Source organism: Monopterus albus, unplaced genomic scaffold, assembly GCF_001952655.1.
Source record: "Monopterus albus unplaced genomic scaffold, M_albus_1.0 scaffold288.1, whole genome shotgun sequence".
NCBI classification, from domain to species: domain Eukaryota; kingdom Metazoa; phylum Chordata; class Actinopteri; order Synbranchiformes; family Synbranchidae; genus Monopterus; species Monopterus albus.
In genome coordinates, this window is record NW_018128168.1 from 525,934 (window position 1) to 542,931 (window position 16,998).

A 16,998-nucleotide genomic window follows, 5' to 3' on the forward strand; every position below is an offset into this window, starting at 1 on the left:
ACTTAGGAATCATTGTTTCAAATTTTAAGTTTGAAAAGAAAGTACAAGGGGTTATTGTTTTTTGCTGGTTATGTTTATTGCTGATCTAAAGAAAGTTATTCATGCCTTTATTTCAACCCAACACCACTATTTAAATTTCCCATATTCTGTGCTGACAAAAGCTCTTTGGTGTCACTGCAAAATACAGTCGCTAGGTTTTTAACTGGAACTCCGAGCACATTACGCACATTAAACCATCCGTCTAACTGCCTTTACAATGTAGTTTAATACTTTACTGACCAATTAAGTGATATTAAATTGATTGTCTCCAGCCTAGTTATAAGGATGCTTAAGGTTTTAAAGTTACTTTTAATTGATAAGAATAATATGTGGTTATCAAGCACGCCATACATAACCATCAATAAAATGTTTAATCAGCAGCAGTAACAGATCAAATACAGCCCTAACAAGACCATGTTCACTATCTTGACTTTGCATAAGCTAACATTAACATTTGCTAGCAATTTTAGGGATTTATTTATTTTGCTTTACAGTTATTAGACCAAAAACCAAAAATACTGGACAATTTCAAAATATTCACTTCTGGATGGTGCTCAATCCAAAAATAATGGATCATCAGAGATATTCCAATTAATCCTCAGGGAAACAAGAATGTTGTGTCAAACTTCATGGGAATCTATACCAAATACAAGATATTTAAACCACAAACATCAGCCTGCTGGTGGCGCTAGAAGAAAAGTCAGAGGATCACCAAAGCCAGTAAGATTCTTCCTCTGGGTCATGGATATCTGCGGCAAGTTTCACGGTAATCGATCTTAGTTGTTGAGACTAAAGGGTGTTAAAGGAAAAGTAAGGTATCACCAGCATCTGCTCCTCTAACCTTAACTCAGTTGGCTTTGTTTAGCAAATGCATTCAATAAAACTAAATCTCATCATATTAACTTAAATGTACACTATGTACCTTTATTAAAATATGTTACTCAGTCATTCTCCAAACAAATATGCATACAAAGACCTTGAGGCGATCATGTACCACAGTTTGGTTTGTTAAAAAAAACATCACAATATATAAAAATTCACTGCCCCAGTTCCCTTTTACAAAGAAATGTACTCCGCAAGGAGCTAAATAATAGCACCATGATGACTTGCACTCCAATATACATCATTATAACATTACAACAAACAAAAACAACACAACAAATTGAGGTTTGATAACACAGAACAACAAGGTGGGTGTGCCGTTTTAGTATTTTTTGAAGATGATTCACTGATAATAATGTTGGGGACCTCTGTTTGCTCCAGCTTGTGACTCTCATGTATTACACAGACTCAAATCACAGTGATAATCTTCCATCAACTGGCAAAATGGAGATTTGCTAACTGTTTTTAACCCCATGCCAACCCACTCACACTTCCCAAACCCTCATAGACTCTTATAATGATGCGGAATCAAAAATAATTCTGTCCGATGCAAGAAAAATATCATATTAATCAGTTTTGCGGCTATATGCATTCCTCTCATTTAAACAACGCTGGTGACAGGAAATGGCATCATCGCTCTGGCTTTGTGTGAAAGAGACTCGACCACCGACTGGGCTCAAGTTTCACAAAGAAGGTGAGTGAGACTACATCAATTCCTGTCACCATCTTTGCATAAATGAAAAGAAGTTGGTTTACCTGAAAAACTGACAAAAGCGAAATATTTCCAGGACCGGAACATCTTGATTTTGATTTGACGGTGTAAGGTTAAAAGGGTCGGCAAGTCTCAGTTTTGCAGATTAATTGAGGATTATCTCTGCGACTGGAGTATATGTAATAGATGAGAGTCACACACTGGGGCTAGACCTGTGTATGATTAGGTATACAGTAGATGGGAATTGAGTGCAAAGATCACTGATTATTAATTACTGAATAACTGCATGAAACTGTGAGAGCACCACTCACTCCTTCAAAAGAGGAGTGATAAGAAAAAATGTGTGTAATGGAGGACGTGGTCAACATGAATAAATGTAGAGTATGTGTGTTGAAAGCAATCTGAGTCAGCTGTGAGAGGTGAATGAATGAATGAAGGAGAGCCTGAGTGAATGAATGGATGGATGTATACAAGAACAAATGTTCAGATGAAAGAACACTGATGTAGGTAAGTTGACTTATAAATATGAGGCACCAGGTAAGTCTTGAATGTAGTTTACTCCCTGCATGTAAAAAGCGTCCATGGCTCCTTTTCCTACACAATTACCCCCACTGTAAGCTCCCCCGGTTCAGTTAACCATTGAAGCAGATTGGGCCAACTTGAAAACCAAATTTCTGGTTTCCGTTTCCAAAATCGGACACAGCCACATCAATGATGGGGAGTGTGTTGGACAGAGGAGCATCAAATTCCAACACCGTCCTCTCCTGCCCTGAGCGTGTCTGCAGGGAAGAAACACAATCAGGAAACACGTGTAGGTATGTGTGTTCACACTCAGATTTACAGTATGTCTGCCTTACTCACCTGACACCCGTCATACAGTGCAATGATGTAGTGTGTGTTTTCATGCGTCAGCTCGTCCCCGTTGCTGCCTCTGAAGCGCAGTGCGTATTCATGGCTGTGGGAGGCGGAGTGCAGCCAGGCGGCAGAGTTGAGGCAGTGGTAGGTGAAGGTCTGTTTGGCTGTCGCACTGAGCAGCTTCAGGAAGGTCAACTGGACAATGTGGAGTGGAACGCCATCTGACCCGAAGTAGGTAAACTGTAGGAGAACACCAGAACCACATATTCATACATGTTTGTTCAGCTTCCTCTCTGAGGACACTCATTGATATAATTAGATTAGATTCAACTTTATTGTCATTACACATGTACAAGTACAAGGCAACAAAATGCAGTTTAGCATCTAACCAGAAGTACAATAACATCAGTGCAGAGTGCACAGTATCTACAGTCTGTACAGTCAGAACTAATTTACTGGTAGATACGTGCAATTGATATTTACAGTAAGATACTGTATGTAAGGTGATGTACAATATACAACAGACTTTATGGATTTAAATTACAAGTAATGAACAAAGTACATTAAGCTTATAAAACACTAGTGCAATGGGATGAAATGGAATGAAATTGTGCAGAATAAGAAGACAATAAGTTACATAATGCATTCCCTAGGCCCTTAACCCTAACCTTAAAAATCACAGCTAAATGCCTAACACCCACCCTTACTATAACCCTGACCTAAAATTAATTCTAACCTAAAACCAAGTCTTAACCCTCAAACAGCTCATTGAACGGGTGTGTGTATATTAGGACCAGCCAAATGTAATCACTTCTATGGTATAAAACTCACAATATGCAGTATAGCCATAAAAGTACAAACATTTACACACGTATTATGTTGTGAACAAATAAAGCAGACAAAATGAAGTACACTGACAGGCAGTTTTGTGCACAATCAGTAAAGGCCAGATGCAAGAAAACAGATTCAGTAATGGAAGTACTAGATTTTCACTACACTGATGTTCTGGCACTTTCAAGTCTTCATTAAGCGGATATGAAAAATGAACTGTACAGAGTATAGGGGTACAAAACTGATGGCATCACCAAACCAACCTGATGGTTAAAAAATAAAGCAACACAGTTTATAATCACCTGGTCTATGAGGGGTTTATTGTGCTGACTGTGACTTTGACCTGCTGGCAATGCATAATGAAAAATTAGAGGATCATCAAAGTTATTGCAGTTTAGAGGAGCCTGCATGTCTGTACCATATTACATGGTAATCCATCCAGCAGGTGTTGAGATAAAGATGTTTAGAACAAAAGCTGTTCTAAAAACCTTAATAAAATGAAGAGTGCCTCTTTAACAAATGCTTCTAAGGGGCATTCAACCAAAGACACTGCACATTTGAAACAGCGTATTTCACAAAACTTTTCCAAGACGTGTTGGATAAAAAAATTGATGGCATGCAAAATCATCACACTATACCTGTTTTCCTTTCCTGAATTTACTGTACCAGGTGCTGGGCTTTTCCCCTTTCCAGGCTGCTAACTTTACCTGGGGGCAAGCAAAGAGAAAATCAGCTTTGATTCATTGAATCAACAAACAGATGATGTCTCAATAATGTTTAATCTCTCTCTAAGTCATTTGGCTTTTGGCAAAGGCTCATGTTAGCATTGAACAGCTTATCAGATGCTCAAAATAAAAACTATGAGTGTGTGTGTGTATGTCTTCATGTAAACTAACCGACTGCAACTTCTTGTCAGGATACAGACATGTCTCTCCCTGTGCTGTGAAGTTACAAAACACCTTGAAGGAGTCTCTATAGCAGCCCTGGTTGGGATCTATCCAGTACTCACCTGGAGAGAGAGAAGGGGGGAGAGGTGGTCAGAGAGGTTGAAAACGCAAGTACCAATGCTACTGTCAACAACAAACAGAACCAAATCACACATACACAATGATATTAAATGGAGAGGAGGATACACGGAGGACTGGAGAGAGAAAGGCAGGGAGAGAAAATGATCAAATTACCATTGGGGAGCTCTGGGTGGAGGAGCCAGAGCTCCTTGCAGGTGCGGGCGGGGCTGTGGTATGTCCCTTGAGGGTTGCGCAGACCCTCAACTTCCAGTTTCATAGAGGACAGAGATGCAAACACTTCCTCCATGCCTCGGCCTTTTTTCTCCTTCGCCCAGCTGTTCTGCTCCGCCTGGTCTCCTTGCATCCATTCTTCCTCTCCTCCATCTACTGCATCCTCCTTCTCCTCTTCATGGCCAGCACCATCCACCAAGTTGTGTGTTCTTCTTCTCCTTCCTCGCTCTGGCAGCGGGGCTATCACAGCCGCTGGTATTCCCTAATGATAGGAGAGGAGTGGAGAGGTAAGAGAAAGGCAACAAAAAGAAAAGAGTGAAGTTGATGAAATAGTACAGATACAAATGAAAAAGGTGAGGTTAGGGACAGTGGGGTGATGTCACATGTAAATAGGAAAGTACTGTAAATAAGGGCTATAAAGTTACTACATTTCTGTAGGTAATACTCACTGGTGGTCCTGGAGGCCCTGCTGGCCCAGTGTCTCCTCTGGGGCCAATCGGACCCTAAACACACACAGAGCAAAATGATTAGTTTTGGGTAGGAATGGATAATTCAACCCAATAAAACAATGAGCATCACAGTTACCTGGCTTCCTTTAGAGCCCTTTAGACCAATAGCACCCTGTGAGAGAGGCAAGGAGTTGAAAGAGGAGAGACAGACATAGGATGAATGCTGTTCAGCAGTCTTCTTGCTAAAAATAGTGCCGTATATTTGCAGGCCATGTATTGTCAAGATGGTCCTGTTTACTCACAGACAAACCCGTGAGGCCAGGGGGACCGGGTAGACCTGCGGGGCCGACTGGACCCTGAAATTAAACAGGAAAGAGACAAAACTGTCAGGTGAAGAGAACAAATGTATCTGCTGGAGGTCCCTACTAAAAAGAATGAGTCTGTAAAGGGTAAGGCTGAAAAGACTATTTTACATATCAAATCTCATGAAAAGACCAAAACTAACACTGTATCTGAATCAAAGTTATTTTTATGTGATGAGACTAAAGTAGGATTATCCTCAATTTATATTCTCTCCCAGACAACATTAAGTATCCTTATGGTGGAATACTTGGCTCCGCGTTCGCTGTGTCATCCTGCTGTTTTTGGCACCATGTAAGCACAAAACACCGCTGCTGGATTTAAAATTTGGTTACTACTTACTATAACTTAATACCCTAATAAAGTCTAATTATACCCTATGTGTCAGCAACCTCAAAAAATGTAAATTCAAAAATTCACATTTCATCTATAATGTTTTGGCAATGTGTCTGCTGTTTCCTGATAACTTCATCATGCTGGTCAGGTTGGCCCAGCCTATACTCTGTAGGACAGTGTGATCATGCATAGATAATATTTAACCCAAATGAAGAAAGTTTTGTCTGGAAACAGCCACATGACAAACATACTAAACTATAAGTTTCCAAGACTAAGTAGTAAGTTTTCTCTGTGCATCTTCGCAGATTTGCTTCCTTTAATTGTCAGCATATTTTTTTAGGCATGGATTGGGGCTGCATATTTCTGTTCGAACCCGCCCCGTGCCCAAGAGTGTGGTGTCTGAACTTGACCCACTCCTGACAAGCTTATAGTATATAATGTCTGAACCTGACCCAAGGCCGACGCAGTTGAATTTGTACTGACATTTGAGTGCTTCACAGGTCTGGCCTAAAGTTTGACCAATGTGACCGAAACCAACCCAGGCCCGAACATGATTTCTCAATCTCTGTCCAAACCCAGCCCAAACCCCTCAGGTACTGAAGGGCAGGGATAGAGGTTAATAATTTTAAGAACTGTCCCCATGGGCAAACCTCTAAATTTGGTGGCCCAAATGTATGTACAATCAATGCAGAAAAAGCTATTTAGCGCAACGTAACACAGCCTAACTGTGACACTTCAATACAAGAAAAGCATGAAAATGTGTGACTATGTTTAAACTGGAAACTCAAGCTCATTTGTAAACACATATATTCTCTTAGTTCACTGTCACATTTTTTCAGCCCTCCATGTCTCTGCCTCATATCCCCTCTCTTTTGCTCCTTCCCTCCCAGCACTGTGCCCGAGTCCGCTATGTCTGCGACAGAAACCTATAATACATACCTGTAGCCTTCCTTCTCAAAATACATGGGCAGAAAGAATATATTTTTTAAATTACAGTATTTTGAATTGAAAACATGATATACATCATCTCAGTTCACCTTTTTCACAACCACCATGCATTCCTGTGCTTGATATACACACTCTCTCCCTCCCTCCCAGCATCTACCATGCATCAGTAGTGTGTAGATCACAATACGTTACATCATTAGATGTATTATATTCTAGCCAATTAAATTCCTGCTTCCATTCACTCGTACATTCTCACTGCTGGTTTTCATAGTCCATTTTGTGTTTCTGGTTGCTCTGTAGCAATCAAGTTAGACGTTTGTCAGAAGTTTGATTAGGCTCAGTAAATGCACACTGCAGCAATCCGACAGTACGGCAGTGAGCTGATGACAAGTAACCTCACTGTTTGCTGCTTTTGTAGAATGCTGAACTAAAAGGTGTGAATGAAATGGGATGTTTGTGTAACATTAACGTTGCACTGGCAAAGTGCAGGGGGATGTGTGGATGTTTTCAGGACCTCATCTCCTTTTGGACCAGGTAGCCCCTGGTTTCCTGGCAGTCCTCTGTCGCCCTTCTCTCCAATGTCTCCTGGTGGCCCTATCAAGCCTATTAGACCACCGTGACCCTGCACAGAGATCACAAATGACATCAAAGTCACAGTGACATCAGAGTAAATGTTTATGTGTGTGCAGTATGAGCGCACCTTGTCTCCCTTCCTGCCAGGGTCTCCTTTCAGCCCTGGTAATCCTGGAGGACCCTGAGAAGATCAAAAACAAGTTCATATGTGGCCAGTAAATATAAAAAAACATTCTTTGTTTTGACAGAGAGATAAGTGATGATAAGAGTAATCATGCTAGAAAGCCTCCAGATTTCATTTGTTTTGGCCTGTTTATAAACTCTATAGAGTATTTACACCAAAAGTAATTTTGAATGGTGATTAATTTTCTGCATTATATTCTTGATTTGAAGTATCATCTTACCATGGGACCTGGTGGTCCTGTCTGGCCCGGTGGTCCATTTAAACCTTGCTCACCCTGAGTGAAAGACAGAGACAGATCTGCTTTCTTAGCCTCCATTTTATTCATGCTTCATTACAACCGTTCTTTTCCAGATTCTCTTCTCTTAATATAACTGACTTACTGCAGGGCCAGGGATTCCTCTTAAACCTTGAGGGCCTGGCTTCCCAGGGTGCCCCTGACCACCCACAGGCCCCTTTTTCCCAACGAGACCTTCTAACCCGGGAGTACCCTGCACCAGGCAGAAAAAAGGTGACCTTTGGAAGCTGTGAGTATTCAGAGGCTATTTAATTTTGTTTTTAAAGCTCACCTTTGATCCTTTCAGACCTGACTTTCCTTCCTTTCCTGGTTTACCCAAGTGGCCCTGAACAACATAATTTGAAAGTACTGTTATACAAATGCACAAATGTACACACATACTGAGAGAATGCATTAAGAAAAATACCCCAGAATTCACCCTAACAGGGGCATGCTGACACTGATACATAAACAGAGAAACACACATACCCTTCGTCCAGGAGGTCCAGGTGGTCCAGGTTCTCCTGGTGCTCCTGGTGGGCCCTGAGAAATTTAAAGAAATGGGTCACATGACCAGTCATGTTGTAAGGTGACACCATCATTAGTGTTTATAAATTAAACTATGATGGATTGTCATAGTGTGTGGTGTGGAGCTCACAGATTTTCCAGGCTCTCCTGTGTCTCCTTTAGATCCGGGCAGACCATCCAAACCCTGAAGGAAAGAAAAATAGTGGGCATAGGAAAACGATACTATGTTTTTACTATGTCTTAAAGGTAAATGAAAGCCAATAAATAAAGAAGTAAGTAAGCAACACAGAAGAGGATGGGTTATTTGATTGATCTATGCTAGGCATCTTCAGCCTGTATGGTCATACAACACACTAGAAAACAACAACCAAGACCTTCTGTAACATTGTGTCATGATGTAGAACTTCACTACATAGACTACAACAACTAAACTCTTTCAAATAGTCTCTGTACATGTGGAAATGAAAGTAATATTTCGACCTAAAATGTCATTACAAAAGGACGGCTGTAAGGTCTAGACCTTACTATGTAAAGTGTCCTTAGATGACTTTTGTTGTGATTTGGTGCTGTATAAATAGAATAGAATAGAATTACAAAAACACATTTTTATCTCAGAAGATCTTTTTGGTTGGCGTTTGCTCTGTTAATTGGACAAGATATTTCTAAAATTGAAAAAAAAAAAGAATTTGAAATAAAGAAAAAAAAGGAAAGAGGAAGACAAACAGAAAGAATGGGCACGCACATTGGGTCCAGACTCTCCCTGCTGCCCGATGTCCCCAGTGAGACCTATAGGACCCTGAGGAGAGTGAGAGAAAGAGACTGAGCTAGTGAAGCATGACTGTATATTGCATGTACTGTATAGCTGAGAGCAGTAGGCTATAAATGTGTTCTGAATCACGTACTGCCCTACAAAGTCTGTTTGGTCAACAAACCATGGAACACATAAAATGTAATGCTTTCATTTTATGCCTTTAATGCTGATCATATTAACCCCAAATAATTGCCATATAATATCAAAAAATGTGGATACTGCACTCTGCCTTTGGATGTTCACTGAATTCAAAAGGAAAGGTATTGGTTTATGTAAATATGTGATTTAAAGGTAACTTTACCATACCAAATCAAGAATCCAAAGCTGAGAGGGTAGATATGAAGATTTGCTATGTGTAAGCTAGTTAGCTTTAGCAGGGTTTTAGCTAGTTGGATTGCTGGAATTAGATGGTGCCCCATTTAGATAGACAGTTTATTATCATTGCACAAAAACACAGTAAAACTTTGTTTGGTGTAATCCACTCCAAGTAACAGTGTTAGAATTCCAGGGCCACTAGAACATCCAATATGATAATAGCTAAGTCACCCATCTTATATTAGCAATATAAGATCTGGTTTTTGGTATGAGTGTTTCTCACAGCATTGCCCTTGGGTCCGTCCTCCCCTGGTGGGCCCCTGGCTCCCGAAGGACCAGCTGCGCCTGAAGAGCCTGTGTCTCCCTTCTCCCCCTGATCTCCTTTTCCCCCCTTAAGTAATGGAGGAGCAGCATAAACAGTTAAGAGGAATGAGGCAGAGGAGAAGTGCAAGTGTAACCTAGAAACTGAAGATGGTGGGAGCGGGTCTGAAGATGTTTTTGATCAAGCAAACAAACTCACTGGCTTTCCTGAAACACCAACTGGTCCAGGGTCACCTGCTTCACCATCCTCCCCCTAAGACAGAATGATACTCAGTGTATAAAATGAAGGAAGAGATGTAAGTTGTTCATTCCAAAGGTGTTATTGTCAGTTTCTGTACCTTCTCTCCAACAATACCTGGCTGTCCTACCATCCCTGTTCGACCTGTCGGACCCTGTACAGTACAAATATCAGAGTTTCCTCAAAATGCACTGTGAGTGTTTGGCTGAATGAGACTGCATAAATATTTCTGTGAGACTTACCTGTCCCCCAATAGGCCCCTGAGCACCAGCGGGACCTTGTTGCCCAGGTGGGCCCTAAAACCAGGTATGTGAAGTGGGTGAAAAAACAATCACTAATTAATTTGTATAAATAAAGAAAAATGTTATGGACATAAAGAACGGATGTTTAAACAGTATATAAACTCACCATTAGTCCCACATGGCCGCTCTCACCCTTTTCTCCGGGCAGGCCAGGCATACCCTACGAATACACACACAGGATTTCAGTGTAGACCTTGATGCTCACTCCATTTTTTCAGAAGTCATCACTTCAGCGGTCTGCACCCTGACGTGTGCACAAACCTCACCTGTAATCCCACTGGCCCTGTGGAGCCCTTGAAACCACGGAATCCCTCATCTCCTTTTGGACCGTACATGCCCTGCTGGCCGCGGGGACCTGGCTGTCCATCCAGACCCTACAACACAGAGTGTCAGAAGAATAAACACAAAGAGAAATTTGTTACAACTTTGAAATGACTGAAACGGTCCATTTATTCTTTAATGTGATATTAATTCCTGCAAAAACAGCTGTTGAGATGATGGACCAGTCAGTGATTGAGAGGGAGACTTTGTCATGAGGGGATCAGATTCAGGTTCAGTTCATATTTAGTAGATCTGAATCTCATTTCCAGTAATGGCTTTAATCTCACTGCACTGTGTTTTTAAGAACTGTAATAACCTGGTCACCGGCCACATCTTTCTCAAGCGTGTGCTGTCTACTTCTGTTTTCTACGTGCAGAAGATGCTGTGGCTGCTTTGACATAGGGTACAGTATACTGGTGCTGCTTTCTGTTAAAGCTGATTTCTTAAACTCAATGTAAACAGAAACACTGTCAATAAATAAATAAAAATCAGGATTAAATGTCTTCTATCACTGATATGGGTAAAAGAAAGCCATGGGGTAAGGGAGAACTCTAACTACTGACCTGCTGTGTGTATACACAGATCCACAGTAACCAGGTTACTACAGTGTATGTACACTCGTTTCCCCTTTTTAATGAGTAACCTGGTTTCTTGAGTGCATCTAAATGTACTGACTAAGTGTGAACAGTCTAAAGCAATTTAATTTTTCAATGCACAAAACTTTAACTTTGGGATTTTCTCATCAACTCTGTGTGACAGTGTGATTTGAAGTCTTTCAGTTTTCAAGACACTTGACAAAAACAGAAAAAATACAAAGAGAAGAACAGACTCACCGGGAGCCCTGGCTGACCGACGGGCCCTTGAATGCCAGTGGGGCCTGGAGGGCCCTGTGGAAAGTGTGTGTGAGAGAGAGGGAGACAGACAGATAAGACAGGAGGAGACATTCAGAAATGATCACAACTGCTCTGATTATGGAGTACAGTCCATGTTGATGGGCTCCAGCTGCACACTCACTGCTTCCCCTTTGTCTCCTTTGCTGCCTTTCTGTCCAGGTTGTCCCTGCTCTCCCTGTGGACACACACACAGAGAGGACACACAATTTATTGCAATGGCACAAACACACAGTCTCTATCTGCCTCGCTGATTCCCAGAGACACACAGATTACCTTATCCCCGTCATCTCCCGAGGGTCCTGCAGGGCCTGTAGCTCCAAGCATCCCTACAGGTCCCTGGTCTCCATCCTGACCTGCTGGTCCAACAGGACCCTTGTCTCCCTGGGACACAAATACACACATTCAACATGTGCTATTCTCCATACATACTAAAAAAGACACAGAGATACAACTGATCACATGGGTATTTTATACACGGCTTTCTTTCCTTCCATAGTGAATATGGGTTTGTACTTCATATTCTGAAAGTATAAATAAGCCAGTGAAATGCCATGTCACTGAAAATTAATGGGAAGACATAATAAAAGAAACACAAATCAAAGAAGCACAGAAGAAAAGAGTTAGATGTACTTACAGGCTCGCCCTTCTCTCCCATTGGTCCAGGTCCTCCAATCGGTCCGCTCCGACCGGGCTGTCCGATGGCACCAGCTGCACCTGGAGGGCCCCTTTCTCCTGTCGGCCCCTACAGGCAGGAAGTACCAGTTGTGGAACTTATTGACAGACAAAACTAATGAGGCATTAAAAGCTAAACTTGGATTTATTCAAAATGTCTTTTTGTAGTTTCAATTTTAACAAATTATTCAAAAAAATAAAATTTTCTATGTGAATTTGTTCAAAAGAAATGAAATAGAGCTCTAAAACAAATACACAACTGAAGACATATGGTTTCATTTAACAAACAAACACATTTTAGAAAGCAAACTGAATATGAACTACAGTAAATAAATTGCTGATCTGTAACTCACTATGGGTCCTGAGGATCCAGTAGGTCCTGACCCTCCTTTCAGGCCTGGAGGTCCCTGAAAAGATTACATATATTTTGTACCATATAGCTTATATTACTTAGCATAATAAGAAATAAAATAATTTGTATGGACTCTGTATTTGTGTGTGTGCTACCATGGCTCCAGGGGCTCCTCTGCTGCCCCTGAATCCTTTCAGTCCTGGAGGACCATTCTTCCCAGATGTCCCAGGTAAACCTGGATCACCCTGAGAAACACAAAAAAGTATAAATATTATACAACCAGAACAAAAATGATGAGGTGATGATCTGTGTTACTCAGCTGTGTGAACTCACCTTTCCACCTTCCTTCCCAGCAACCCCAGGTAAACCATGCTCTCCGGGTACCCCTGGTACCCCTGGGTGACCTCGGTCGCCTGTTGGGCCAGACTCTCCTGATTTTCCCTGAAATGCACACAAGTGATTGGGTCACTTACAGCAAAATACAGGAGAAATAATAAACCACAGAACTGATTCACATTGCTGAACTCACCTGTGGCCCCACAACACCCGAGGGTCCAGTGGGTCCCGTCTTCCCTTGGAATCCCTGTAGTTACAAAAAAGACAGGTATAAAACATATGTGTGGGGTTAGGGTGGAGGGGTTAAAGAAAGAGTGCAGTAACTGATGACCTCTAGTGAACTCACTCACCGGCTCTCCTCTTTGACCTGGGTGACCTGGAAGTCCATCCTTCCCAGCTAGACCCTACACACACACAAAGTGAGAAATTAAAGGGGATCCTGATACAAATCTGGCCTCTAGAATTCATGTAATGTCCATGAAATTAAAGCTGAGTGGGGGGGGGGAATAGTCTTAGTAATCACAGGTTCCTTTGATTCCATATGACTGCCTTAGGTGATTGAATACAGGGCCGTGCACACAGACATTTTGGGGGTCAGGTGCTCAAGCTAACAACAGCAACAATTATTAATTTAAAAAAACATTACCTGCAGTATCACATCTTTGCATTAGCACTGTAAGTCTGCATATGATTTGAGGAAAAATATTAACATGTAACTACAGCAAGATCAAATGAATGGTTAAACTTTCAAACATGGCCCTTTCAAACATTTTATATATATATTATATATAAGATTTTGCTGTATTCAGTACGTGCAGACATGTAAATAGTGCAGAAATCACATATTTACACAGTTCCTTCTTGATGCAGGCCTATGAGCCATAGCTTAACTTTTACCCTAATAGCTATTGTTATCAGGCACAGTAACAGCATGTTTTTAGTTCAAACTTTGTGCAGTTAACCACAATGTTTAAGAACTAAAACTTACAATTAAAATAGTTTGAAAAAATGTATCTTGCAACAAGGCCGCTTATGAAGTCAGAGGGTAAAAGGGCAGGTGCTTGAGCACCACCTGTCTGTGCACATGCCTGATAGCATAGGACTAGAACCTCTTTCAGTGCATTCCCAGATGGATAAACAGAACAGCACTGATGAGAAAATGATCAGTTTTCCACCTGATACAGTGCAAAATGTTGGAAACAAGCAGCTAGCATTACCTCAAAACACCACCACCACCCAAGTCACATTATAAAACACAAACAGTTTTTCTATAACAGCACTATTTGAAATGACTCAGGAGCCTGGTAACTTTCTAGGACTGAAGAAAATCAGATACTCACCTGTTTGCTAAGGTTAGGCACCTTTGTAAAATATATCTTCTGAAGATTGTTTTTTTCACCATGAAAGCTTGTGGATGAATATTTTTGGATTGATTTTTCTGTATATACCAGTGAAATTTTAGAACTTTTTGTTTTTGTATTTTAATATAAACTAATAAATATATATGTGCAATTCTCTTTTGTCACTCACACTTGATCCTTTAGGTCCCGGCTCTCCGTTTCTTCCTTGAAGGCCCTGAGGTCCCTAAAAGACACAAAATTCAACCAAATTAACAGTTAATCAGTCAGTCAACCAATCTGATAATAAATGAATATCACATAGAGAATGTGGCTGGGGCGCCATTTTGGGAGGTACATGCTGTGTTTACCTGCATAAATTCCTGTTTTGTTTTACTAAAGGTTGTTTAAAATGTTTAGATCTGAATTTACTGACTGTAGGTTGGGAGCTAACGCTAGCTAACAGCTGTCAGCATGTAACACAAACACCGCAGATGAACCAATTTCCATTCTGTCTGTGCTCAAACTGAACACTAAAGTGGATGTTTAGATGTGGTTGAAGCATCTGCTACTTCATGTAGCTGTATGAGAGAGTAATTATTTTTTAAATGAACTTATAGATGTATGCAGTGTATATCTCTATGACTGATAATGAGTCTGATCTCACAGAATTGCACATTTACCCATAATTCAACACAGCGTGATGACAACTTCACACTCTCTACATGTTAACAGTGTTTTTCTTACCCTTTCCCCAGGAGAGCCCGGGGGCCCATCATGACCTGATGCACCCTACGTGGAGGCAGTGATGGATAAAAACTGGTCAGGCACAATTAGTAATGCAGGTGTATTCACTGTATCCATCAGTAATGAGTGATGGGGTGTTACTACTGACAAGAGTCGGCTGACCTTTTCTCCTGATTTCCCTGTCGGGCCTCTAGCCCCCCTGGCACCGCGGGCACCCTGTTATGAGAGAAACATGAGTGAGACTGAAGCAGAGATGGCCATGAATGTTTACTGACTTTAGACAGAGTGGTTCAGACAGATTCACAGCTCATTAAGCAGTGACTCACTGAGTATTGAACTTTCAAGGACTTATTTAGTAGTAAAAGTGCAGTAAGTGATCAATATGATTCTGAGGTGGTGCATTACAATGACGAAGGCTAACATCAACAACAGATTTTCCTGAAGTTAAGTGCACGGTGAAAAATCTTAGTCCATGAGTCTACGGCCATGCTAGTGGCCCCATGTGGCTTTACTTAAGCACAGTGTTGCTGTGAACTAATAAATAACATCAGCACGTTGACATACTCACACAGTGACAATGCTAACGTGCTGATGTTTATTAGATGTAATGTTTGCCATGTTCAGCATCTTAATCTAGAGTGTTGGCATGTTAGCATTCGATTATTAGCCCTAAACACATAGAACAAACCAATGTACTGGACAAATTAAAAATTTTAACTGATGATGGTACTAGATGGAATGCTACGTAATCACCAAAGAAAGGATTGTGTGTATAACAGTTTGTGGCAGTGCATCCAAAGGACACAATTGTCTGTATAACAGTTTGTGGCAGTGCATCCAAAGGACACAGATATTTCACTTAAAGATATACGTTTATAAATAAATAATGTGCAGCTACTATTGCAGTTGTGTTTGTGGGTGTAGCAAAACACACAAGGCTACTCAGTGCTCTCTATGAATCCATGAATGTCCATATCTAAATTAAAGGAAATTAATGCACTGCCTCTTCCTAAGCACATTTTAATCAAGATAAATGACAATTAAGATTCAAAATATACTGTATCCCATAAGTCTTTGTTATGCTGTAAAATCCTCACGGAAGCTGCAGGCCAACAAAGTAGTCCTCTATCTTTGATGAAATGACAGGATGTGCATACTTTCCTTGCCAGTGCAGTTTTACCATAATGTAGCTCACAATTTGTGGAGCTGTTTGATCTTTTCTACTTGAAGTGACCTTCTACAGGAAGATCCATGAGCTACACAAACTAATGGAAGAGAGAATAGCTAGGAAAAGGGGGCAGGACTTTGGCCAGCTCTCTATTCCCAGTCACCTGTTTCACCTGATTTTCAAAGTGCATTCTAGAAACGTCCTAGGGAAACTGATCTGCTTGCAGTAAAACCTTCTGTGCAATTCATGACCTCCTGAACCAGGCAATGTTTTGAGACACAGCACTCACATTTGGACCCCTCTGGCCTGCGGCGCCTGGCTGTCCTGCAGGACCCTGAGTAATAGCACAAAAGACAGGACATCAATGGAACAAGTCTGTTCTTGATATAATATCCTCACAATTTAAACTCTCCATTTACTTTTTTCCCTTTCTCTCCTGTAGCTCCCACTGCACCAGGAAAACCTTCAGAACCCTGGGGAAGAGGAAGGCACACATTAACTTTGTATAAATAAATGATTTCTACTACATCTGTAGCTTGTTTACATTAATTCAAACACTGATTCTTCCATTTATTTTACCTTCGACCCTTGTCGCCCCGGATATCCTGGCAACCCAGGAACTCCCAGTTTCCCCTAAGAAAGAGACACATTGTGACTCACCTAGTACACGTTTATTTGTTCATAAAGATGAGCTAGGAATATTTTTTATCAATTATGATTAGCATTCTATCTGCTCATTTAGCTTTATACCTTCTCTCCAGGTGAACCAGAAGGGCCAGTTTCTCCTAGAGGACCCAATTGACCTTTTGGCCCCTCAGGCCCATCTTCTCCTCTGCCGCCTGGAGGACCATTGTCTCCAACATCCCCCTTTGCTCCCATCTCCCCCTTGGACCCAGGGAAACCATCCTCCCCCTGCAGACAGAACAAAATGAAAGAGACAGCAGGACAGAGCAAAAAAAGTCCAGTGTAATAGACA

At 41.2% G+C, this 16,998-nt stretch overlaps 1 protein-coding gene across 4 annotated transcripts in view; it reads right to left on the reverse strand.

Moving 5' to 3' along the window:
* Positions 1 to 423: 423 nt before the first annotated feature.
* LOC109973308 (collagen alpha-1(XI) chain-like) overlaps positions 424 to 16,998 on the reverse strand; it is a 42,966-nt gene continuing 26,391 nt past the window's right edge. For 2 of the 4 annotated variants that reach the window (XM_020622798.1, XM_020622795.1), the window contains exons 29-66: positions 16,773 to 16,934; positions 16,602 to 16,655; positions 16,442 to 16,495; positions 16,312 to 16,356; positions 15,017 to 15,070; positions 14,855 to 14,899; positions 14,301 to 14,354; positions 13,121 to 13,174; positions 12,964 to 13,017; positions 12,768 to 12,875; positions 12,590 to 12,679; positions 12,436 to 12,489; positions 12,045 to 12,152; positions 11,684 to 11,791; positions 11,532 to 11,585; positions 11,351 to 11,404; positions 10,463 to 10,570; positions 10,303 to 10,356; positions 10,137 to 10,190; positions 9,995 to 10,048; positions 9,856 to 9,909; positions 9,619 to 9,726; positions 8,952 to 9,005; positions 8,340 to 8,393; positions 8,171 to 8,224; positions 7,974 to 8,027; positions 7,788 to 7,895; positions 7,628 to 7,681; positions 7,351 to 7,404; positions 7,165 to 7,272; positions 5,309 to 5,362; positions 5,143 to 5,178; positions 5,007 to 5,060; positions 4,501 to 4,819; positions 4,216 to 4,328; positions 3,958 to 4,026; positions 2,495 to 2,728; positions 424 to 2,412 (exon numbers count right to left, since the gene is read on the reverse strand). In XM_020622798.1, coding sequence (XP_020478454.1) covers positions 2,266 to 2,412; positions 2,495 to 2,728; positions 3,958 to 4,026; positions 4,216 to 4,328; positions 4,501 to 4,819; positions 5,007 to 5,060; positions 5,143 to 5,178; positions 5,309 to 5,362; positions 7,165 to 7,272; positions 7,351 to 7,404; positions 7,628 to 7,681; positions 7,788 to 7,895; positions 7,974 to 8,027; positions 8,171 to 8,224; positions 8,340 to 8,393; positions 8,952 to 9,005; positions 9,619 to 9,726; positions 9,856 to 9,909; positions 9,995 to 10,048; positions 10,137 to 10,190; positions 10,303 to 10,356; positions 10,463 to 10,570; positions 11,351 to 11,404; positions 11,532 to 11,585; positions 11,684 to 11,791; positions 12,045 to 12,152; positions 12,436 to 12,489; positions 12,590 to 12,679; positions 12,768 to 12,875; positions 12,964 to 13,017; positions 13,121 to 13,174; positions 14,301 to 14,354; positions 14,855 to 14,899; positions 15,017 to 15,070; positions 16,312 to 16,356; positions 16,442 to 16,495; positions 16,602 to 16,655; positions 16,773 to 16,934 — 3,150 coding nt within the window. In that variant the 3' untranslated portion in view covers positions 424 to 2,265. Of the gene's footprint in view, positions 2,413 to 2,494; positions 2,729 to 3,621; positions 3,666 to 3,957; positions 4,027 to 4,215; positions 4,329 to 4,500; positions 4,820 to 5,006; positions 5,061 to 5,142; positions 5,179 to 5,308; positions 5,363 to 7,164; positions 7,273 to 7,350; positions 7,405 to 7,627; positions 7,682 to 7,787; positions 7,896 to 7,973; positions 8,028 to 8,170; positions 8,225 to 8,339; positions 8,394 to 8,951; positions 9,006 to 9,618; positions 9,727 to 9,855; positions 9,910 to 9,994; positions 10,049 to 10,136; positions 10,191 to 10,302; positions 10,357 to 10,462; positions 10,571 to 11,350; positions 11,405 to 11,531; positions 11,586 to 11,683; positions 11,792 to 12,044; positions 12,153 to 12,435; positions 12,490 to 12,589; positions 12,680 to 12,767; positions 12,876 to 12,963; positions 13,018 to 13,120; positions 13,175 to 14,300; positions 14,355 to 14,854; positions 14,900 to 15,016; positions 15,071 to 16,311; positions 16,357 to 16,441; positions 16,496 to 16,601; positions 16,656 to 16,772; positions 16,935 to 16,998 lie in introns of those variants that run through there. The other 2 variants (XM_020622797.1, XM_020622796.1) reach the window with 2 other exon arrangements.